Source organism: Somniosus microcephalus, chromosome 7 (genome assembly GCF_052327205.1).
Source record: "Somniosus microcephalus isolate GS21.2 chromosome 7, FLI_Smic_1.0, whole genome shotgun sequence".
Taxonomy (NCBI): domain Eukaryota; kingdom Metazoa; phylum Chordata; class Chondrichthyes; order Squaliformes; family Somniosidae; genus Somniosus; species Somniosus microcephalus.
The window spans coordinates 41,772,913-41,798,802 of NC_140993.1; the positions used below are offsets into that span (position 1 = coordinate 41,772,913).

The 25,890-nt window shown below is 43.2% G+C and overlaps 1 protein-coding gene across 1 annotated transcript in view; it reads right to left on the reverse strand.

The window, feature by feature from the left end:
- tsnare1 (T-SNARE Domain Containing 1) overlaps positions 1-25,890 on the reverse strand; it is an 840,454-nt gene that overhangs the window by 146,193 nt on the left and 668,371 nt on the right. Inside the window, exons 9-10 of the mRNA XM_085992448.1 lie at positions 15,139-15,211; positions 11,153-11,235 (exon numbers count right to left, since the gene is read on the reverse strand). Coding sequence (XP_085848574.1) covers positions 11,153-11,235; positions 15,139-15,211 — 156 coding nt within the window. The remainder of the gene's footprint in view (positions 1-11,152; positions 11,236-15,138; positions 15,212-25,890) is intronic.

Below are 25,890 nucleotides of genomic sequence, written 5' to 3' on the forward strand. Positions count from 1 at the left end.
TGTGCCAGCGGAGAAGAAGGGGAAGCGCGGGAGGCGCCATTGGTGATAGTTAACGCACAACCAAGGATGCCGAAGAGTGGCAGTATCTCTACGTTCGACAATGAAGTCGAAGATTGGGCGACATATGTGGAACGTATTGAGGTGTACTGCAGGGCGAATGAAGTGCCAGAGGCTAATAAAGCACTGGTTCTGTTAAATTCCATGGGTGCAAAAACTTATGGGTTACTGCGAAATCTAATAACCCCAGAGAAGCCGGTAAACAAGAATTTTGAAAGCATAGTAGAAATCCTACAGGACCACTTAAACCCCACACCGCTGCTGATAGCAGAACGATTTAAGTTCCATAAAAGGAACCAACACAAAGACGAAAGCATGCTGAGTACCTAACGGAACTGCGCAAGCTATCGAAATACTGCCAGTTTGGAGCGGGACTAGCAAACATGTTAAGGGACAAGTTTGTGTGTGGGCTACAAAGTGAAGGAACCCAGAAACGGCTTCTATCAGAAAAGGACCTTACGCTGGACAAAGCTTTCAGTATGGCAGTACAGGTAGACTATCCTTTATCCGAAAACCTCGGGACCAGCCGTGTTTCGGTTTTAGGAAAATTTCGGATTTCGGAAGGTGCGCGAAAACACTTCGGTTTTCGGGAGTGCGGATAAAGGATACACTATCCCTTATCCGGCAGCGTCGGGTCATGCTTTGCGCCACTTTCGGCTTTCAGAGGTTTTCTGGTTTCGGATGTGCGGATAAAGGCTGGTACACTTACACTGAGCGATTTCGGTTTTCAGAAGTGCGGAAAAATGCTACACTATCCCTTATCCAGCTAGGCCTGTAAGTCGTGCGCCACTCTGGTCATGTCGTGCGCACGACTTACGCTGACCGAAAAAACCTTCGGTTTTTAGAGGGTTTCGGTTTTCGGAAGTCCGGATAAAGGGTAGTCTACCTGTATCACACGAAGCAGCCGCAAGGGGTGCTGCAGAGATACAACGGAGACCGCAAGAATATGGCACCAACGAAATGCCCTATGGAACAGGGAAATGCTATCGCTGCGGCAGAACAACACATGACCAGAAAGATTGTTGGTTCAAGGACCAAGTGTGCAGACAGTGTGGGAAAGCAGGACACATAGCAAGAGTCTGCAGGTCTGGGAAGAAAACCAACAGTAAGAAATCTCCACAGGAGAAGTACAAAAAGGTACACCAGATGGACAGTGGTTCAGACGAACAAAAAAATGACACAGACTCCAGAAGCAAGGAGCTGGGTTGTCTGAAACTACATAATGTAACCGAAATGGAGGATCACCAGACTATCTGGGTTACACTCAAGATAGACAGAGTCCAAGTGGAAATGGAATTGGACACAGGGTCAGCTCTAACAGTCAGAAATCAAAGAGACTACAAGCGGCTATTTTCACACATACCCTTGAAAGCTACAGAGATTGTCTTGAAGACGTATACGGGGCAAAAAGTCTACCCCAAAGGAAAAATAAGGGTGAAAGTGACATATAAAGGTCAGGAAATACCTAAAATGGATATATGTATTGCCAAATGGAGGACCACCACTGCTAGGATGTGAATGGATCCGGAAGATACATTTAGATTGGCATTCCATACAGGCACTGAAGGTGGAGGCCAAAAAGGATGACGACGTCACACCTGGACGACTGTCAAAAATGCTAACTGACGCAAAAGAAGTGTTCCAGGAGGGACTAGGAACACTAAAAGGAATAACAGCAACAATTAAAATAGAGGATAATGCAAGCCCAAAGTTTCTGAAGGCCAGACCAGTGCCTTATGCGATCAGACCAGCCGTCGAAGCAGAGCTGGAAGGGTTGGAACGTTCAGGAGTACTGTCCAAAGTAGACTGGAGTGAGTGGGCTACACCCATCGTTCCTGTAATGAAGAGGTCGTTGAGTAATACGCCTGGGGAACCAAAGAAGGTCCGCATCTGTGGGGATTTTAAGGTGAGTGAACCCAGTCCTTCACATGGTGCAATATCCGCTTCCACGAATTGAGGATATTTTCGCCTCGCTATCTGGTGGTAAACGCTTCACCAAAATTGATCTAGCCCAGGCGTACTTGCAAATGGAGGTAGAAGAAGCTTCGAAACATTACCTTACGATCAACACCCATAAAGGTCTCTATCAATACAACCGGCTGGTGTTTGGAGTAGCCTCGGCTCCGGCTATCTGGCAAAGGGTGATGGATCAGGTCCTGCAAGGGATTCCAGGGACCCAGTGTTATTTGGACGACATCTTGGTCACGGGCGAAAATGACGGTGATCACCTCGCTAACTTGGAGAAGGTGCTCGCCAGATTAAAGGAATATGGGCTACGAGCTAATCGCCACAAGTGCGACTTTTTCCAAAAACAGATCTCGTATTGCGGCCACATCATCGATGAAGAGGGGTTACATAAGTCCCCTGACAAGATAGAGGCAGTAGTCAAGGCTCCAGCACTGGAAAATGTGTCACAACTGAGGTCGTTCCTCGGGCTGGTAAACTATTACCACAAGTTCTTACCAAATTTGTCTACGGTATTACACCCGCTGAACACCCTACTGCAAACAGGGGTACCATGGAAGTGGGATGACGAATGTAGACGAGCTTTCCAGAAGTGTAAAGAATTGATCACATCAAAAGAGGTGTTGGCCCATTTCAACCCAGCACTACCAATTCATTTGGCATGTGATGCATCACCCTATGGTATTGGAGCGGTGCTGTCGCACAAATTCCCAGACGGGTTGGAGAGGCCAGTAGCCTTTGCGTCTCGGTCACTAACCTCAGCCGAGCACAACTACGCCCAGATTGACAGGGAGCCCTCAGCCTAGTATGGGGAGTAAAAAAAATTCAACCACTATCTGCATGGACAGAAGTTCACCTTGCTGACTGACCACCAACCACTTGTCTCCATCTTTAACCCTAAGAAGGGCGTGCCAGTAATGACTGCACAGCGGTTACAAAGATGGTCCCTGTTTCTAGGGGTGAATCAATATGAAATAGAATATAAAGGCATGAAACAGCATGGAAACGCTGATGGGCTATCACGCCTGCCACTGCCTACTGTGGAGGAAGCACCAGCAGTGGACCCTATCGAGATATTTTATTCGTCGATAATTGAACGATTGCCAGTAACAAACGCGGATATAGAGGAGACCCGCAATGATACGACGCTGTCACGGGTATATGAATTGACGGTGAGGGGATGGCCAACACATGGCGACTCACTGTTGCCAGCATTCTCATCCAGAAGAGAACAGCTGTCAGTATGCCAGGGGACAGTGATGTGTGGATCCAGAGTGGTGATTCCACCCAAGTTAAGGGAGAGAGTGCTAAATGAGCTACATGAAGGTCATCTGGGGGGAGTGAAAATGAAAAGCCTAGCTAGGGCTTATGTGTGGTGGCCGGGAATCGATCAACAAATCGAAGACCTAACTAAGAGCTGCTTAGGATGCCAGAAGGTCCAAAATGCACCACCACATGCCCCTCTACACCCATGGGAGTGGCCCTCCTCTCCATGGCAACGGGTGCACATTGATTTCGCTGGTCCATTCATGGACTCAATGTTCTTAATATCAGTGGATGCTCATTCAAAGTGGCCTGAGGTGATAAAGATGTCTTCAACCACTACAGAGAAAACGATTGCAGTCCTACGGACCATATTTGCCAGAAACGGGTTGCCAGAGCAGATCTGCTCTGATAATGGACCACAGTTTGTGTCCGACGAGTTCCAAAAATTCATGAAAAGGAATGGGGTAAGGCATTACACATCCACCCCGTATCATCCAGCCACCAATGGATTGGCTGAGAGGTTCGTACAAACCTTTAAGAAGGCGATAAAGGCCATGTGCGATGAGGAAATTCCACTACAGCATAAGATGGACAATTTCTTATTAGCCTACCGAAACGCGACACATGCAGTTACCAACCAGACCCCGGCCATGATGTTCTTTAACCGAAGGTTGAGATCTCGTCTGGACTTGCTCAGACCAAATGTGCGAAGAAAGGTTGAGGACAAACAATTCCAGCACATCAACGAGAAGCCGACAAGGAGCTTCAATGTAGGGCAACCAGTCTTGGCCCGGGACTATCGAACAGAGAAGTGGCAACCCAGAACGATATGTACAAGGCAGGGGCCATTAATGTACACAGTGGATGTCGGGGAGAACATTGTGAGACGCCACGTCGATCAGATCTTAGCATCACAGGAAGGCGTCAACCCCATGTCTCGAGTACCTGGGGATGAACCCGACATACCGGTAGTATCTACTTCAGACCCAGTAGCAGTGGAACCCGATGAACCACCCGATGAAAGGGGGTCAGAATCGCCTCTGCACCAAGAACAAGAACCTCCGGAAAGGCGCTATCCCGAAAGGGTCAGGAAGCAGCCCCAAAGACTGAATCTATAAATGGACTTTTGTTATTGAATGTACATGTAAAAATGTAATTGTTATTTGAATATTAAGGGGGTATCATTAATCTAAAAAGGGAGGAATTGTAGTGTATGTGCTTTAAGTCAGAACTACTTTTTACAGCTCCTGTATACTGTAAGTACCGGCAGTGACCACACCGGTATATAAGCTGTGCGCATGCCTCTGTACCCCAGTCTAGAGATTACCCTCCTCCAGTAAAGACCTGTTATTTGTTTATGTACAGCATCCGTGTAATTATTTATCCACTGAACCACGGATCTAACACCCAGGATTGGACGCAATACTCCAGTTGAGGCTGAACCAGTGTTTTATACAGGTTCATCATAACTTCCTTGCCTTTGTACTCTATGCCTCTATTTGTAAAGCCCAGGATCCCGTATGATTTTTTAACTGCTGTCTCAACCTGCCCTGCCATCTTCAATGATTTGTGCACATATACCCCCAGGTCTCTCTGTTCATGCACCCTCTTTAGGATTGTACCATTTAGTTTATATTGCCTCTCCTTGTTCTTCCTACCAAAATGTATCACTTCGCACTTTTCTGCTTTAAATTTCATCTGCCACATGTCTGCCCATTTCACCAGCCTGTCTGTGTCTTCTTGAGGTCTATCACTAAACTCCTCACTATACTTCCAAGTTTTGTGTTCATCTGCAAATTTTGAAATTGTGCCCTATACACCCAAGTCCAAGTCACTAATATATATCAAGAAAAGCAGTGGTCCTAGTAACGACCCCTGGGAAACACCTTTCTCCAGTCCAAAAAAAAAACGTTCACCACTACTCTCTGTTTTCTGTCACTTAGCCAGTTTCATAGGGGGGATTAAATACGTGGGGTTACGGGGATAGGGCTTGGGTGGGATGGCTGTCAGTGTAGGGACCGGGTGCTAGGGTTTGGATGATCAGCCATGATCTCGTTGAATGGCGGAGCAGGCTCGAAGGGCCGAATGGCCTACTCCTGCTCCTATCTTCTATGTTTCTATGTCCATGCTGCCACTGTCCCTTTTATTCCATGGGCTTCAGCTTTGCTGGTAAGCCTATTATGTGGCACTTTATCAAACGCCTTTTGGAAGTCCATGTACACCATGTCAACCGCATTGTCCTCATCGACCCTCATCAAGAAACTCGATCAAGTTAGTTAAACACGATTTGCCTTTTACAAATCCATGCTGGATTTCCTTAATTAATCCACACTTGTCCAAGGGACAGTTAACTTTGTCCCCGATTATCGTTTCCAAAAGATTCCCCACTACTGAAGTTAAACTGACTGGCCTGTAGTTGCTTGATTTATCCTTGCACCCTTTCTGGAACAACGGTGTAACATTTGCAATTGTCCAGTCCTCTGGCACCGCCCCACTGTATCTAAGGAGGATTGGAAGATTTTGGCCAGTCCATCAGTGATTTCCTCCTTAACTTCCCTCAGCATCCCATCCGGTCCTGGTGATTTATCAACTTTAAGTACAGACAGCCAGTCGGGACATTGTGTAGTAACAATAGAAAATGCTGGAAACACGCAGCAGATCAGGCAGCATCATGGTGAGAGTAAGAGAGTTAATGTTTCAGGGCTATGATCATTCGTCAGAACTGGAAAAGGTTAGAGAAGTAACAGATTTTTAATCAAGTGTAGGGGCAGGGAAAGGGAGGAGGGGAGGAAAGAACAAAGGGAAGGTTGTGATGGACTGGAAGGCAGGAGAGATTAAAAGAGTAAAGGGATGATGGTGCAAAGCAAAAGGAGATGGTAATGGGACAAGTTAGAAACAAAAGATGACTCTAGATGAGGTATAAATGGCAATGGCAGAATCATCAACAGCTGTCATGTGAGAGAAAAAAAAGAAAAAAGATAAAAAATAAAAAAAAATATAGGGGTCGAGATTATAGTCTGAAATTGTTGAACTCGATGTTGAGTCCAGAAGGCTGTAAAGTGCCTAATCAAAAGTTGAGGTGCTGTTCCTCGAGCTTACACTGAGTTTTGTTGAAACAGTGTAAGAAGCCAAGGACGGAGATATCAGAGTGAGAGTGGAGCGGAGAATTAAAGTGACAGGCGACCGGAAGCTCGGGGTCATGCTTATGGACTGAACGGAGGTGTTCCGCAAAGTGGTCACCCAATTTGAGTTTGGTCTCCCCAATGTACAGGAGACCGCATCCTGAGCAGCGAATACAGTATACTAAATTGCAAGTAGTACAAGTAAATCGCTGTTTCACCTGGAAGGAGTGTTTGGGGCCCTGGACAGTGGGAAGGGAGGAGGTAAAAGGGCAGGTGTTGCATCTCATGTGCTTGCACGGGAAGGGGTGTTGGATGTGATAGAGGAGTGGACCAGGGTGAAGCGGAGGGAGCGGTCCCTTCGGAATGCTGAAAGGGGAGGGGAGGGAAAGATGTGTTTGGTAGTGGGATCATGTTAGAGGTGGCGGAAATGGCAGAGGATGATCCGTTGAATGTGGAGGCTGGTGGGGTGAAAGGTGAGGACAAGGGGAACCCTATCGTGGTTCTGGGAGGGAGGGGAAGGGGTGAGAGCAGAAGTGCGGGAAATGGAAGGGACACTGTGTAGACGCAGGCACAAATTCCTGTCAATCTGCTTTAGACTGTCTGACAATTGATATAGTTCAATTTCACATATGGAATCACATGGATGATGCAGCAGGTTAAGGTATGACTGTTTAACGATTACGTCTCAAACATAAAGCCTTCTCATCAGGGGTCAAACAGTCAACAAGTTCAATCACTGCATTGCATTCCTTCTCCTTTGTCCTTTTTCCACTTTACTAGTTCTAATAATGTGTCACATTTTGACCCAAACAACTTTTGAAATGGAGCAGAAAACACCACTATATTCCGCAGGCACAATAGAATCAGACTTCAGTGGTTTGAAAATGCCTCTTAACAAATAGCTTATCTTCAGTACGACTATGGGCTTTGGTAGTCACAGAATCACAGAATCACAGAAACCCCACAGTGCAGATAGAGGCCATTTCGGCCCATCGAGCCTGCACCGACACATATCCCACCCGATCCCCGTAACCCCTACACCAACACATATCCCACCCTATCCCCATAACCCCACGTATTTAATCCCCCTAACACTAAGGGTCAATTTATCATAGCCAATCAACCTAACCCGCACATCTTTGGACTGTGGGAGGAAACCGGAGCACCCGGAGAAAACCCACGCAAACACGGGGAGAATATGCAAACTCCACACAGACAGTCACCCGAGGCCGGATTTGAACCCGGGTCCCTGGCGCTGTGAGGCAACAGTGCTAACCACTATGCCACCGTCCTATTCCAGTTTCAAACTATAGCTTCATTGTGCTTGAGAACTGCACAATTTCTAAATGCTGAACAAACAGTTCTAACATGCCAGTTTCAAAGAAGCACTTGGAATAATCCCAGGCTCTGCTTGGAAAGGTTTTTGTTTGTTCCATCTTGTAAGTAAAAGCGACTTCAGTGTGACTGGGTGGCACATGGGGTTAAGGCACCAAGGGCAGGATATTCTCTTGAGTTGTGTTCTAGTATAACTCCAACAGGTGTGTCAGAACATTGGGTGGGACCCCATACCGCTGGGCCCCCAACCATTTCTACACCTGTAGCAATCGTCCAACACTACTTCTGCTGGATGCCAGAAGCATTTGGATGGGCCTTTTCAAATAAGACATAGGATTACATAGGATATACGGCGCAGAAACAGGCCATTCGGCCCAACCAGTCCATGCCTCCTCCTGTCTTTCCTCATCTAAATCTATCAGCATAACCCTCTATTTTCTTCTCCCTCATATACTTGTCTAGCCTCTCCTTAAATGTATCCATGCTATTCACTTCAACCACTCCCTGTGGTAGCGAGTTCCACATTCTCAACCCTCTTTGGGAAAAGAAGTTTCTGCTGAATTCCCTATTGGATTTCTGGATGACTATCTTATAATGATGGCCTCTAGTTATGCTCTTCTCCACAAGTGGAAACATTCTCTCTGTATCCACTCTACCAAGTTCTTCATAATTTTATAACCTCTATTAGGTCACCCCTCAGCCTTCTTTTTTCAAGAGAAAAGAGACCCAGCCTGTTCATCCTTTTCTGATATGTATACCCTCACATTTCTGGTATCATCCTTGTAAATCTTCTCTGCACCCTCTCCAGTGCCTCTATATCCTTTTTATAATATGGCGACCAGAACTGCACGCAGTTCTCTAAGTGTGGTCTAACCAAGGTTGGATACAAATTTAGCATAACTTCGCTACTTTTAAATTCTATCCCTCTAGAAATAAACCCTAGTGCTTGGTTTGATTTTTTTGTGGCCTTGCTAGCCTGTGTCGCAACTTTTAGTGATTTGTGTATTTGTACTCCGAGATCCCTTTGTTCCTCTACCCCACCTAGACTCCCACCCTCCAACTGATAAGTGACCTCCCTCCAAAAGTTGCACGGTTCCACCTTCATGAACAAGGAAGATAGCATGGATGACCCTCCCTCCAAGGCCTTGCCCACCTCTGTAACCTCCTCATGCCCTACAACTCTCCAATAAATGTCTTCAATAACTGTGTGTTCCTCCAATTCTGGTCTATTGTGCAACCCCGATATCCTTCAGCCCACCAGTGGCGGCCGTGCCTTCATCGGTCTAGACCTAAGCTCTGAAATTCCCCCCCTAAACGTCTCCACCTCGCTACCTCTCTCTCCTCCTTTAAGACGATCCTTAAAAACCTACCTCTTGACCAAGCTTTTGGTCACCTGCACTAATATCTCATGTGCATCAGTTTCAGATTTTAGCTGATAACACTCCTGTGAAACGCCCTGGGAAGTTTTACTATGTTAAAGACGCTATATATATATGCAAGTTGTTGTTGTTCTTGAGTGGAGGCAAAGAATCTGAAATATTTCAGTAAAGATTATACCACGTATTAATGATGTCCTCATAGTGAAGTGGTATACCAGTGTTCCAACGTTCTCTAGCACAGAATGAAAGGATGGGTTCTATTCTGAAGATTTCCTCATCACTGAAGTCCTACGCAGTTCAGTCGACAAGTATAGTGTATACATTGCCTACTATGCCATAAATACACAAAGCCCGAAAAAAAGTCTACTGTATTTTCAGTATCAGTTTTCCCATTCTATAATGTATTATTGTCATAACACACAGAACACTGGAATGCATATTTGAAAATAGACACATATATGAACGTTTTTCATTTTATACGAACTATTTGGAAAATGTAAAAAAAAATTAAATTTATAATTTTTAGGGGGATTTACTGATGATTGACTGAGAAAAAAAGAGGATGTACACATTCTCGTAACGCAGACTACAAATGGGTCCTTCCACTGAATTCTTAAGCTTATTTGCAAACTCAAGGAAATAATTTATTACAACCAGTTCTGATAGAAGTGAATAAAGGATACATAAAACAACAAAGGATGCAGGAATGGAAAAGTTATAACAGATATCATGGGGCTATTTTAACTTTGGGCATTGGGGTAAAATGCGCGATATTGAATTGGCCGCTGATTATACACCACGCTTGATTTCCTTGCCCACTGAAGTCAATGGGAGGGAAAGTCAAGCAGCTGTATAATGAGAGGTCAATTCGATATCACCCATTTTACAACTTTATTCAAAGTTAAAATTACCCCCAAGAGTGCAATACGATTGCTAGGATTACCTCGGTTCTGAAAAATCCTAGTTTTACTAACAGTTACTGGTACACGAGCCACCTCTTATATTATTGCCATTAGCATCATTGGTAATATTTAGATGAACTTTGACATAGGCGTCACTGCCATAAGCTTAAACATGTCAAGGGTCAGTTGTGTTCAGACATAGGATTCACATTTACTTTCTCTTTGCCTATTTAAGGCCACAGCTGGATTACAATTCTTTCTCCAATTTTCTACAATAACTTTTCGGGCTTCAATATGCCTAGGCTTAAGAAACCTGAAGCGGGCCTACCCTCAGGACCCAGGTCTGAGCCGATCCAAAGGGGAAGTGTTAGAACTTGCTTCTGTGTCAGGTGTCCCATCATATCTCTAGGTTATTGTCCGATTAGGATATGCTAATATTGGAGATTAGTCGGGACAATGGAAGTAGCAACTAGCAGACAGGTTGGCTACATCCTATGTGAGGTGCGAGTATTAGGTATTGGCCAGAACAATGGAAGCACCCATGCAGTGTCACATTAACTATCTGGGATTGTCTAGGTCATCCCGTTCCTTTTGTAATGTTAAGACAGGATGTCAGGTTAAAATGATTAACAGTTCACCCATCGAGATGGCTATTATGTCAAGTCTGGAGGTTTGGCGAGAAGGAACCTTGTTTCAATATACATTCCGGGCATCATGTGATATGACTCACATTAAAGGGGGAAGGTACTTTAAGGATGCCTGGAAGGTTTTCGAACATGTGACAGATGACAAAAGAAAGATACAACAGAACAGGTCCTTCTTGCAGTTAGAGCTCACGGGACGGTTGGAAGTCCAACACCTACAGAGGCCAAGCTTGATCACCTTGGGTCTGCAGGAAACCAGGTTGTATTGAGTCTATTGTATAACCGTAATAGTTATTTTACTATTACTGTCTGAGTAATAAACTTGCATTTGGACAATACGCTCGAGCCTGAATCACGAGGAATCATTTAATTGAGTTTAAGAGGTTTCCTTACAGGAAGTAGTTGAGAAAATTGAGCGGTGTCCAGGTCAGTCCAATTCAGAGTCAGGAATGTCTTTCAGCAAGATTTAAATGCAGACTTACCTGGTGCTGACTTGCTTTCGCTAGCTGCTCATTAGCGGCATCAACATTTGAAGCTGCCCTCTCGATGTTGGCTTCAATGCTATCTGTAAGTTAAAGATTAAGATGGTACAAAAAATATGGTGTGATTTACAATGCTTCAGAAAAAGACAAGACAACAAGTTGTATAATTACATTGCCTCAAGTTGGAAGATTGCAATCCCAATAAGAAAGCGAAGCAGTAAACGAGAGTGATGAGTGATGGAGGCATGGTTGTTGGGATTCAGAAATTTCTTCACCTGGTGCTTTTATTTATCGTGAGTAAATAAGATGTTTCATGATACAACCACAAAGAAGGTACAGAAAAGATTCACTAAGATAATACCAGGGATGAACAGCTTTCATTATGAGGAGAGACTAAAGAAATTGGGGCTCGTTTCAGTAGAGCCGAGAAGGTTAAATTAAGATCTGATAGAGGTGTTCAAAATAATGAAGGGTTTTGATGAGGTAAATAGGGGAGATTATTTCCACTAGTCAATGAATCAGTATTGGGAACATAACTTTTAGAGCAAAGGGAGAGGTCAAGAGATTGTTTTATGCAGATCGCCATCAGAAAGGCAGGCAGGCTACTCGCTCAATTACAAGCCCGCCTGGATATTGCAGCAAGCGGGCCTTGGCCATCAATGGAGCAACCAATGTGCCTCCACCCCACTCAATTTTCGATTCCGGGCCGTACATTTTCTGGCTCAAAATAGATGTCTGTGAGCTGAATTACTATTCTTTCTAATAGGGGTGGCAAACACATCCTGTTTGGTAGAGTACAAAACACTTTGTTGTGCAGCTAATCTATGCTATACCTGACCTTGGACTACCTGAGCTCACACTGATTCCTCAGACTGGAAATCTCCAGTCTGCCTCACCTTGCTAATGACAACAAATATACATTAAAAAAAATAAATTTTCATAGGTCTCCTCCTCAGTGGTCTGTATTTATCCTGTTGAATAACCAAAGGATGGGGCAAACAGACTGTCCCTTGATGGCCATCTTCTCCTGTTCATTGATGTCTCAGTATTTTCTGTGATTTGGCAAAGACTGAAGAAACACAGACTATTCTCAATACGTAATATGAGTCAGCAGGAGTGGATACACTTCAAGCAGATACCTCTTGGCTTATGTCATCCCAACATGTCCTCTTATGCTTGTTTACTGAACTGAAGGGATTCTGCATTCCATAAAATAACCATGTAAATGGAATTATTCAAAAGGAAACGCTTTTAAAAAATAAAATCCCTAACTGGATGGGAATAAATCTGTGCGTAATTACCATGGATAGCATTTGTCCTCAGAATTATACTTTCCTTCAAGCATGAGATAAACAGAATTAGCTGGTTGCTCTTTATCTTGTCTTCTCTAGTTAAATGAAGAACAGTGTATGCAGTTAACTTTGGGTCTTTAGTGTTAGTTCAGACTGCGAGTGGGACATATGAACACGAATAGGCCATTCAGTACCTCGAGCTTGTTCCACCATTCAATTAGCTGATCAGTACCTCAACTCCATAGAACCTTTGCGCCATGTCCGCTGCTACCAATGTCCCCACCGAGGTGTGTGGCCATGCGGTAATCTGCAAGGATCTGCGCAAGCCGCTCACCGGCTTTTTACACCGTAAATGCCGCGCATGCGCAGAAATTTAAAGGGACCGCGCAATAAAAGAAACAGGCCGCGCAGATCAAAGTGCAGCTTACTGGGAACATCGGTTGCTACCCTTGGTTAACAAAAAATCTATCGATCTTATTTTGTTTCAGGAGAAAAATAACTGATGTCACATTACTCTATGCCACTTTGTCATAGGGTTGCGCCTGTCTACCTTTTTTGTTCTTCCATTGACCAATCAACAAACATTAATACAAAAGCAAAATACTGCAGGTGCTGGAAATCTGCAATAAAAACAGATGAAAGATCATTGACCTGAAATGTTAACTTTGTTTCTCTCTCCACAGATGCTGCCTGACCTGCTGAGTATTTCTAGCATTTTCTATTTTTATTTTACAACAAAGATTAATCTTTGTTTCTAAATTCTAATTTAGCTTCTTTTGAAGTGGTTTAGGTGCAAAGCTTAATCAATGTTTAAAATCAAGAAAATCAATGCAGATTTAAGCCATGCTGTTAAGTGACCAATTTGTGTTTTTAAAATTTTTTCAGCCCAACACCAATTTTGTAAGGGAGGGATAGATAATAAGAACATAAGAAATAGGAGCAGGAATAGGCCACTTGGCCCCTTGAGTCTGCTCCGCCATTCAATAAGATCATGGCTGATCTTGGGCTCAAAGCCACTTCCCTGCCCACTCCCCATAACCCTTCACTCCCTATCTTGCAAAAATCTGTCTATCTCCACCTTAAATGTATTTAATGACCCAGCCTCCACAGCTCTCTGGGCAGAGAATTCCACAGATTTACGAATCTCTGAGAGAAGAAATTCCTCCTCATCTCAGTTCTAAAAGGACAACCCTTTATTCTGAAACTAAACCCTGAATTCTTGATTTACCCACAAGGGGAAACATCCTCTCTGCATCTACCTTGTCAAGCCCCCTCATTATTTTATATGTTTCAATAAGATCACCTCTCATTCTTCTAAATTCCAATGAGTATAGGCCCAACCTACTCAACCTTTCTTCATAAGTCAGCCCCTCATCTCAGGAATCAACCTAGTGAATCGTCTCTGAACTGCCTCCAAGTATATCCTTCCTTAAATAAGGAGACCAAAACAATATGCAGTACTCAAGGTGTGGTCTCACCAATACCCTGTACAATTGTAGCAGGACTTCCCTGCTTTTATACTCCAACCCCCTTGTAATAAAGGCCAACATTCCATTTGCCTTTTTGATTACTTGCTGTACCTGCATGCTAAGTGATTTAACTCCCAAAAAGTCATATTAATAGCAACCAAACAAAACGTTCTGATCCAGAGACAAAACCCACTCTACTGCACACTGAAACCTAACTCTCAAGATGGTTGCCTTAAGGTGGTGGTGGTTGGCCTTTTCCTAGAATTGATGCAGTCCTTGTGGTGATGGTGCTCCCACAATGGTCCTGAAGATGCAAGAGAACATTGCAGGTCATTTTTCACCTTCAACACCTGGACGCTAATCCGGTGGAGCAGGTCGACCAACCTTTGTAGAATCCAGAGGATGAAAATCAAGCAGATTGTACAACAGGTGGGTGATCCAGATTACCACCCAGGTGGTGAAGGTGAATATTTACCCTCATGTAAATGATTTCAATTATTTTTAAGATAATTGGCAAAAGAACCAAAAGGGGGAGATGAGGAGATTTTCTTTTTTACACAGCGAGTTATGATGATCTGGAATATATTGCCTGAAAGGGTGGTGGAAGCAGATTCGACTGTAACTTTCAAAAGGCATTTGGATATACACATGAAAAGGAAATCGCAGGGCAATGGGAAATAATCAGGGGAGTGGGACTAGACATAGACATAGACATAGACATAGAAGATAGGAGCAGGAGTAGGCCATTCGGCCCTTCGAGCCTGCTCCGCCATTCAACGAGATCATGGCTGATCATCCAAACCCTAGCACCCGGTCCCTACACCGACAGCCATCCCACCCAAGCCCTATCCACGTAACCCCGTAACCCCACGTATTTAATCCCCCCTAACACTAAGGGTCAATTTTTATCATGGCCAATCAACCTAACCCGCACATCTTTGGACTGTGGGAGGAAACCGGAGCACCCGGAGGAAACCCACACAAACACGGGGAGAATGTGCAAACTCCACACAGACAGTCACCCGAGGCCGGATTTAAACCCGGTCCCTGGCGCTGTGAGGCTAATTGGATAGCTCTTTCAAAGAGCCGGTCTGAAGCACAACCAGTGCGTTGGAACATTGGGGTGAGAGAAAACATGCTTCCAGTTAAATTAAAATGAATTAAAATAAAGCCAGTGGGGGCAGGAAGAGTAATAATGTTGTTCAAACAGTAGTTTAATACTCACCAATGTTATCCCCCTGTTCATGCACCAGTAATGCTAGATCCTTGATAATCTGATTCACATCAAGCATATCTGCCTGTTGGACAAAATGAAGAAAATCATCAACAGGCAGCCAAGTGGGTGGGAAACCTACCAAAAAAAATTAAAAAGCGTCCTGTGGTTAAATCCTGCAGGACGTCCAGGAAACCCATTCGGATATCCTCCCCCTCCGCTCTCTTCACTGCACCAAGCAAACATCGGAGCCCGTGTCTTAGCCTTTTGCATTTTGCCACTTTGTTTTCTTGTTGCTTTGAAGCGTTCACCAACCCATTTGCTCATGGTGAAACTCTGCCTATTCATTCTTGTGAAGAGCGAATACGTATCATGACAAAATTCACACAAATTGAATGTTGCTCACACACTTCAGTACACATAAAATGATGATGCAAGACCTACATTCAGAGTCTGCTTGCAAGATTGGCCACTTGCCTATTCATGAATGTCAATCTAAATAGCTTTAATGGCAGGGGGGCTGACAATGCACTCATTTGGAAGGCTTGACATTTGGAAATACCAACATCCAACCTGACGTAAAAATACTCACTACGCACTTGGTTTGAGTATAAAGGAAGGCTTTAATCAACTTGTTTCAGAATATGGAGGTCTAGTTGTCCTTCACTAGTTCCTGTCTTACAAAATGTCCCTGGGCAAGCTAGGCCCACGCCCGAGTATTTATACTCCTTGGACGGCGCCACCAGCTGGCCGTCCAGCGTTATTTCATGAGTAGTTTCTTTATGATGATGAGATTTATAACACAACCTTTAAGTATGAGGACAAGCCCAAATGTCAAGACCTAACAGATGTTAACACTACTAAAATAGTTGTCAAACCTTTTAAAACACTTGTGATAAAGTGCCACAATGCACCGTGCGAGAGGAGTGCTGAAAGAGCCTTGCCATATGCAGGAGTGGTTTCTGAATCTTTGGCAGGCCTGGGACTTATAGAAAGTTAAGGGTTGTTGAGGGGAAAATAAGCTGCCATTTTAATTCACTAAATTCAACCTGAGCAACAGTAAGGCTGAAACCTGTGTGCATTTTAGTCCATCAAGAAGCTAGCAGTACTCCGAGTGTGCCGATAATGACACAAGATGGTTGTATTGATTTGTATCCTAAAAATGATCTGACCTATTATAATTATTATGCTTCATAGTTACTTCTGCTTAATTTCTAATTCAAAGACAGAGCAATAAATAGCTAATAGCTATAGTTAAACAGTAATTTTCTTTCAATACATATAAAAGTTCATCACTGATTAGAATAGCTCAAAATAACAGAGGTTCATTTCCACAGAAGCATATTACATTGAATCCACTGCTATGATGAAAGGACATCTGAATGGTGGATACGATTCCTGAAGTAACAGAACAAAGTATTTTCCATCATGTTAATAAAGATAATTTCCATTATTTTTTCATAACATTAAGCTAATAATGACATTGTTTATTTTTCTCCCCACAGAATTTAAAGGAAACATATCCCTTCCATGCTTTTTATAAAAGGTGTAATAGCAGAGCACTTGGAAAACAGTGACAGGATCGGACAAAGTCAACATGGATTTACAAAAGGTAAATTGTGCTTGACTAATCGACTGCAATTTTTTGAGGATGTAACTGGTAGAATAGATAAGGGAGAACCAGTGGATGTGGTATATTTGGCTTTCGATAAGGTCCTGCATAAGAGATTAGCGTGTAAAGTTAAGGCACATGGGATTGGGGGCAAGGTACTGACTTGGATAAAGAACTGGTTGGCAGACAGGAAGCAAAGAGTTGGAATAAACGTCTCTTTTTCCGAGTGGCAGGCAGTGACTAGTGGAGTATCGCAGGGATTGGTCCTAGGACCCCAGTTATTCACAATATATATAAATGATCTAGACGAGGGAACTAGATGTAATATCTCCAAGTTTGCAGATGACACAAAGCTGGGTGGGCGTGTGTGCTGTGAGGAGGATGCCGAGAAATTCCAGGATGATTTGGGCAGGTTGGGTGATTGGGCAGAAGCATGGCAGATGCAGTATAATGTGGATAAATGCGAGGTTATCCACTTTGGTGGCAAAAACAGGAAGACAGATTATTATCTGAACGGCAATAGATTGGGAGAAGGGGAAGTGCAACGAGACCTGGGTGTCCTTGTGCACCAGTCGCTGGAGGTAAGCATGCAGGTGCAGCAGGCGGTTAAGAAGACAAATGGTATGTTGGCCTTCGTAACGAGAGGCTTCGAGTACAAGAACAAGGATGTCTTGCTGCAGTTGTACAGGGCCTTGGTGAGACCACACCTTGAGTATTGTGTGCAGTTTTGGTCGCCTTATCTGAGGAAGGATGTTCTTGCCATGGAGGGAGTGCAGCAAAGATTCACCAGACTGATACCTGGGATGGCAGGAATGACGTATGAGGAGAGATTGGGTCGATTGGGCTTATACTCGCTGGATTTTAGAAGAATGAGAGGGGATCTCATTGAAACTTATAAAATTCTAACAGGACTGGACAGACTGGATGCAGGAAGGATGTTCCCGATGGCCGGGGAGTCCAGAACCAGGGGTCACAGTCTAAGGATAAGGGGTAAGCCATTTAGGACAGAGATGAGGAGAAATTTCTTCACCCAGAGAGTGGTGAACCTGTGGAATTCTCTACCACAGAAGGCAGTGGAGGCCAATTCATTAAATATATTCAAGAAGGAGTTGGGTATATTTCTTAAGGCTAAGGGGATCAAGGGATATGGGGAGAAGGCAGGGACAGGGTACTGAATTTGGATGATCAGCCGTGATCTCATTGAATGGCGGAGCAGGCTCGAGGGGCCGAATGGCCTACTCCTGCTCCTATCTTTTATGTTTCTATGTTTTCAGTTGAAGACTTGTAGGATTATTGTACACAAATCATTTACACTTATATAGTGCTTTTTATGTAGTGATCATCCCAAGGAGACATTTAGAGGATGTTGGAGACGTTGAGTAGGAAGTGGGACAGATGTAATAGAAAGTGACTGACAACATAGTTGAAGGTGTTGGGCTTTGAGGAGGTTGTTCAAGGTAGAGACCGAGGTGGCAAGGGAAGAGGGCTTTGGAAGAGAGCTCTAGAGTGTAGAGGCATTGCTCCACAGTAAATTGAAAATCTTACTCCTTTGTCTTCCCACCCATCCATTAATTATCCAGATAAGAACTAGGAGCAGGAGTAGGCCATACGACCCCTAGAGCCTGCTCCGCCATTCAATAAGATCATGGTTGATCTTCAACCTCTTCCACTTTCCAGCCCGATCTCCATATCCCTCGATTTCGCTAGAGTCCGAAAATCTATCTATCTCAGCCTTGAATATACTCAACGACTCAGCATCCACAGCCATTTGGGGTAGCAAATTCCAAATATTCACAACCCTCAGTGAAGAAATTCCTCCTCATCTCAGTCCTAAATGGCCAACCCCTTATCCTGAGACAATCCCCACTCTGGATTCAATTTAATATGCTTCTGTGGAAAAAGAATCTCTGTTATTATGAGCTATTCTAATCAATGATGAACTTTTCATATGTATTGATCAGTTCTAGACTCTCCAGCCAGGAGAAACAACTCCTCAGCATATACCCTATCAAGCCCACTCAGAATCTTACATGTTTCACTGAGATCACCTCTCATTCTTCTGAACTCCAGAAAGTATAGGCCCAATCTACTCAATCTCTCCTCATTGGACAACCCTCATCCTAGGGATCAATCCAGTGAACCTTCGTTGCACCGCATCTAAGGCAAGTATATCCTTCCTCAGATAAGGAGACCAAAACTGTGCACAGTACTCCAGGTGTGGTCTCTCAGAAGCCCTGTACAATTGTAGCAAAACTTCCTTACTCTTGCACGCCAATAAAGGCCCTTGCAATAAAGGCCAACATGCAATTTGCTTTCCTAATTGCTTGTTGTACCTGCATGCTATCTCTCTGTTTCCTGTACGAGAACACCTAAATCTCTCTGAATACCAACATTTAATAGTTTCTCACTATTTAAAAAATATTTTGCTTTCCTATCCTTCCTACCAAAGTGAATAACCTCACATTTCCCCACTTTATACACCATCTGCCACCTTATTGGCCACTCACTTAACATGTCTATATCCCTTTACAGACTCTTTGGGCTGGCTTTTACTTACCGAGACGAGTTGGGGGCGGGACTGCTGCCTTCCGGGTACTAGTCCCGCCCCCAACGACGTCTGACGCACAGATGCTATTTTCCCCTGATTGGCCTTGTTAAGCCCGCCCTGCGGGCTTGCCGGCCAAGTAAGGGAAAGCCAGTGTCAGATGACGTCAGTTGATGACGCTTCATCTGCCAGTTTTCTTAAAGGGACATGAACCAACTACTTTTAACAGATGATTTGACAGTGTTTGACAGCATTGAGACAATCACTGTATAAAGGTGAGCCCTTGCACCAAGGCACTCCAATGACTCCTTAGGATAAAACAGATGGCAGCTGTAGGTGAGGGTACAGAAGCGATCTGTCACTTCTCCCAATGAGGTGAGGCCACACAAATACTTCAAAGCTTGTGACCTACAGAAAAATCTATACACAATAAAAATGACTTCCCCAACATTTCCTTGCCTCTGATACTCACCAGTGTCCCATTGCATCCTTCACACCTCTTCTGCAGCTGTCATCTGTACACAAACATAACAGACCCACAGCCGCCTCACTTACCCTGGCGGAGTTCCCCGACGTCGGGAAACCCACAGCAGAAGTCGCAAAATGGGAAAAAGCCTCTTAACTGCCTGTTAACAGGCAGTTAAGTGGCTATAATCCTCTTCCCGCCACTCGGAGTTGGGTCCCTGCACAAATCGGGGACGCGACTCCCGGGAAGATTGGTTGGAGGTGGGTTGGGAGCAGGTTTGGGACTCGCTCCCATTTAAAAAAAAATTCCCAGCAGTCCTGCCTCCAAACCCACCTCCTCAGGGCTGGTAAAATCCAGCCCTTTGTGTTCTCCTCACAGCTTGCTTTCCGACCTAGCTTTGTATCATCAGCAAACTTGGATACATTTTACTTGGTCCCTTCATCTATGTCATTAATATAAATTGAAAATAGCTAAGGCCCAAGCACTGATCCTTGCAGCACCACACTAAGTTACAGCCTGCCAACTGGAAAATGACCCATTTATCCCTACCCTCTGTTTTCTGTCTGTTAAGCAATCCTCTGTCCACGCTAATATATTACCCCCATCCCCATGAGCCCTTATCTTGTGTAACAACTTTTTATGTGGCACGTTATTGAATGCCTTTTGGAAATCCAAATATACTACATCCACCCATTCCCCTTTATCTACATGGCTAGTTACATCCTCAAAAAAAACTCTAATAAATTTGTTAAACATGATATCCGTTTCATAAAACATCTCCCTTTCATAATATCCTCCCATAAAAGGGAGGATTCACTATTGTATCTAGGAAAGGGGAATGAATAAGAGCAGATAAGAGAAGTAAAAGTAGGGCATAGTGACCATAGTATAATACGCTTAAAGATAATGGGGGAAAAATTCAGTATCGCCCCATTTGGGGCGCCGTTATCAGCCGTGCGCAAAGTTCAGCGCCTGGCGCTAATTATTGCCTCCGACAGCAAACTTGGCTTTTATCATCCCTGCAGGTGATTGGAGCGCTAAATCAGGCGCTTCGCACCTCTCTTAAGGTGCAAAGGCCGAGGAGCGAGGCGCTACCTCAGAGTGCTGGCGAAGCAAGGAAGGGCAAATCAAAATAAACCTGCAAAGTGCTGCTCAGTACTCAAAACTCCTTCACACAGCGTTGAATCTTTCCAGAAGTCTCTCTCTCTCTCTCTCTGACTGCGTGGTGCAAAAATGTCACCGACAAAAAATGGCAGGAAGCGGTTGCCTTTAAATAGCGTTCCCCTAGTCCGTTTCTGACAGCATAACGCTCCCCTCAACCTGTCGTTGCTAGCGGCAGGCGGTAAGGCAGGGGGCACCACTTAATATCCGGTCCGGGGCGCTAACGGGGCGTTGCGCACTCGAATGACGTCATGATCTGCTGACGCAGGAGATTGTGGTGGACGTGTTTAGTGCTGCCGCAAAATGTTTAGTTAATTTCGCGAGCGGCACAAACATCGCCACACCCGGCCTCTAGTTGCTTTGCGCCCAAATTGGCGCCCTCTTAAGGCGCTAATGGGAGGCGCAAACAACTGAATTTTTCCTCTAATAAGTATGACAAAGACCAGGATAATAGATTGGCAAAAAACTGATGTTGAGGGGCTGAGAATAGAGCTTGGGAAAATAAAATGGACAACAATATTGGCAAACAGTGATATAGAACAGCAATGGGAAACATTTAAAACAGTGTTCAACAGAGTCCAGGAAGTATATATTCCGCTAAAAAACAAGAACAAGCTAAACGCTAATGAGATACCATGGATGAATAAAGCCATAAGGGAAAAATTGAGGGTAAGGAAAGAGGCATGCATTAAGTCCATAGACAGCAGGGGAGAGCATGATAAGGGAGAATATGTAGAGATTAGGAGAGAAGTCAAAAAAATAATTAAGAAGGCAAACAGAAACTATGAACTTAAATTATCAAGGAACATAAATCAAAATAGTACATTTTTTACAAGCACGTAAATTTAAAAAAAGTAATGTCGGGATGGAAATAAGGCCACTAAGGGATGGACAGGATAATACCACAGGCAGCGATAAAGAGATGGCAGACGTTTTCATCTCAGGGATCTGGCAGCCATTGTTTCACTGCCATTACTTCAGCTTCCAGCTCAAACTACTTTGATCATCCAGCTTTGAAAAAGTTAGTATCTCTTTTAAAAATAACATAAAATTTACCAAAAATGTTTTATAAGTACTTTCACTTTCATCTTTCAAGGTATTAAAAAGGTAGAAATGTTGCCCGGCAGCAGATTCACACAGGGAGAGAGAGACAGGGCCTGAAAGCCCTTTGATCATCCAGCTTTGAAAAAGTTAGTTTCTCTTTTAAAAATAACATAAGATTTACCAAAAACGTTTTATAAGTACTTTCACTTTCATCTTTCAAGGTATTAAAAAGGTAGAAATGTTGCCCGGCAGCAGATTCACAAAGGGACACAGACAGGGCCCAAAAGCCTGGGACTCGATTTAAAATGTTGCCCGGCACCAGATTCACAGAGGGACACAGAGAGGCCCCAAAGCCTGGCACTCGATTTAAACCGCCTGGCCCAAAACAGCCCTGGCAAAGCCGGGCTCCCTCCAGCTAGTTTAAAATAAAACACAAACATATATTAAATAAACTAATGAAACTCAAAGAGGATAAAACCCTTGGTCCAGACGGATTACATCCACACAATTTAAAAGAATCTAGGGAAGCAATAGCAGAGGCATTACTCATTAGAAAAAGGCATATAGCTAATGTAATACCTATATTTAAGCAGGGAGATAGAACATGTCCAGGGAACTATAGACCAGTCAGCTTAATATCAATGGTAGGAAAAATAATGGAATCTCTACTAAAGGAGAAAATGGAAGAACATCTAGAAACCAACAACATAATAATAAATAATCAGCATGGATTTCAAAAGGGACAGCCTTGCTTGACCAACCTCATTGGATTTTTTGAAGAGGTAACAGGGAGAGTAGACAAGGGTAACACAGTAGATGTAATTTATCTAGTTTTTCAAAAAACCTTTGATAAGGTACCACATAATAGACTAACGAATAAGGTCAGAGAATGTGGAGTCAGGGGACAAGTAGCAGAATGAATAGCTAGCTGGCTTCAAGACAGAAAGCAGAGAGTAGGGGTAAAGGGTAGCTATTCACAGTGGTAGAAGGTGGGAAGTGGTGTTCCACAAGGATCAGTGCTGGGACCACTGTTGTTCACAATTTACATTAACGATTTAGACTTTGGAAGCAAAAACACAATTTCTAAATTTTCGGATGACACCAAATTTGGGGGGGGGGGGGCAGTCAATACTGAGGAGGACTGCAACAAATTACAAGAAGACATTAATAAACTTGCAGAATGGGCATATAATTGGTAAATGAAATTCAACACAGATAAATGTGAGGCATTACAATTTGGTAAGAAAAATAGGAGTCCACTTATTACTTGGAAAATAAGAATCTAAATGGGATAGGGGAGCAAAGGGATCTCAGAGTACAAATACACAAATCACTAAAAGTAGCGACACAGGTTAACAAGGCCATAAAAAAGCAAACCAAGCACTAGGGTTTGTTTCTAGAGGGATAGAATTGAAAAAGAGAGAAGTTATGCTAAACTTGTATCAAACCTTGGTTAGACCACACTTGGAATACTGCGTACAATTCTGGTCGCCATATTATAAAAAGGATATAGAGGCACTGGAGAGGGTGCAGAGAAGATTTACAAGGATGATACCAGAAATGCTAGGGTGTTCCTATCAGGAAAGAATGAACAGGCTGGATCTCTTTTCTCTTGACCTAATAAAGGTCTTTAAAATCATGAAAGGTTTTGATAGAGTAGGTAGAGAGAGAGCATTTCCACTTGTGGGGAACAGCAAAACTAGAGGCCATCAATATAAGATAGTCATCAATAAATTAAATAGGGAATTCAGAAGAAACTTCTTTACACAGTGAAAATGTGGAACTCACTACCACAGGGAGTGGTTGAAGCAAATAGTATAGATGCTTTTAAGGGGCGGTTAGATAAGCATATGAGAGAGAAGGGATAGAGGGTTATGCTGATAGAGTTAGATGAAGAAAGACAGGAGGAGGCTCGAGTGAAGCATAAACTGGCTGGGCCGACTGGCCTGTTTCTGTGCTGGATATCCTATATAAAACCATGTTGACTCTGCCTAACCATATTATGATTTTCTAAATGCCCTGTTACCACTTCCTTAATAATGGATTGCAGCATTTTGCCGACATCTGATATCAGGTTAACTGGCCTGTAGTTCCCTGTTTTCTTTCTCCCGCCTTTCTTGAATAGAGGGGTTATATTTGCTACTTTGCAATCCACTGGGGCTTGCTAGAATCTAGGGAATTTTGGAAGATCTCAACCAATGCATCCACTGTATCTGCAGCCACCTCTTTTAGACCCCTAGGATGTAGGCCATCAGGTCCTGGGGATTTTTTTAGCTTTTAGTCCAATTAGTTTCTCAACCACTTTTTCCTTTTTCTCCACTGATCTTAATTACTTTAAGTTCTTTATTCTCAATAGCCCCTTGGTTCTGACTATTTTTGTTTTACTGTTTGTGTCTTCTACAGTGAAGACAGATACAAAATATTTGTTTAAAGTCTCTGCCATTTCTTTATTTTCCATTATAATTTCAGCCTCTAAGGGACCAATGCTTCCTTTTGCTACACTCTTCCTTTTTACGTACTTGTAGAAGCTCTTACAATCTGTTTTTATATTTCTTGCTAGTTTACTCTCATTCTATTTTCTCCCTTTTTATCAATTTTTTTGGTCATCCTTTGCTGATTTCTAAAGCTCTCCTAATCCTCAGGCTTACTATTCTTCACAGCATTATAAGCCACCAATTTTAATCTAATACTATCCTTAACATCTTTAGTTAGCCACGATGGATCACTTTTCCCGTGGAGTTTTTATTTCTCAATGGAATGTATATTCATTGAGAAATTTGGAATATTTCTTTAAATGTTTGCCACTGCTTATCTACTGTCATACCTTTTAATCTAATTTACCAATCTACCTTAGCCAACTTGCCCCTCATACCAATGTAATTGCTTTATTTAAGTTTAAGATTCTGGTTTTGGACTTAAGTATTTCACTAGCAAACTCAATGTGAAATTCTATCATATTATGATCACTCTACCCCAGAGGATCCTTTATTATGAGATTACTAATTAGCCCTGTCTCATTACACAATACAAGATCTTTGGTTGCTATCTCTTTCTCTCTATTATACTGGTCATTTACCAACACAACTTTGAATCATCATCAAATATTATATTCTCTCATTATTAAAAGAAAATGAACTTGCATTTATATAGTGCCATTCACGACCTCAGGGCGTCCCAAATCACTTTAGAGCCAATTTATGCACATCAAAGTCTCACAAACAGCAATGTGGTAAGGACCAGATAATTTGTTTGCATGGTGTTTGAAGGCTTTGGTACTGACAGCAGAGCATAGACAGAAGGGAGGAGGATGCATGTTGGCACACAGGATTGGAGTAATTTCCTGAGATGGCATGGCGTGAGATTGTAGAAGGATTTGAAAAGGAGGACCAGGATTTTAAAAGCAAGCATTCTGCAAAGAACCTAAGACAGATGAATACAAAATTTGCAACAAGAAAATAGTAGAATTGAAGTATTTCGATCCTAATGGCAAAAAAATTAAATTGGCCATGTTTAATCTTCTTTCAGGTCAGGACATGCTTTTAAAAAAAAAATTCACTCTCAGGGATCTGGCAATACTACGTTTATTGCCAATCCTTAGTAGCCCTGAGAAAGGTGGTGGTGACCACCTTCTTGAACCGCTGTAGTCCGGTGGAGTGGTTTGCTACAACTGAATGCTTGCTCGGTCACTTCCAGAAGGCAGTTGAGAGGCAACCATCTTGGTCAGGGACTGGAGTCACAAATCGGACATTAGTGAACCAGTTACGTTTTTATGACAGTCCAACAGCTTTGCGGTCACTTTTACCGATACCACCATGTTTTTTAAACCGAATCCAAATTCTCAAACTGCCATGGTGAGAATTGAACACACATTATCTGGATTATTAGTCCAGGCCTCTGGATTACTACTTCAGTAACATAACCACTACACTATCATAG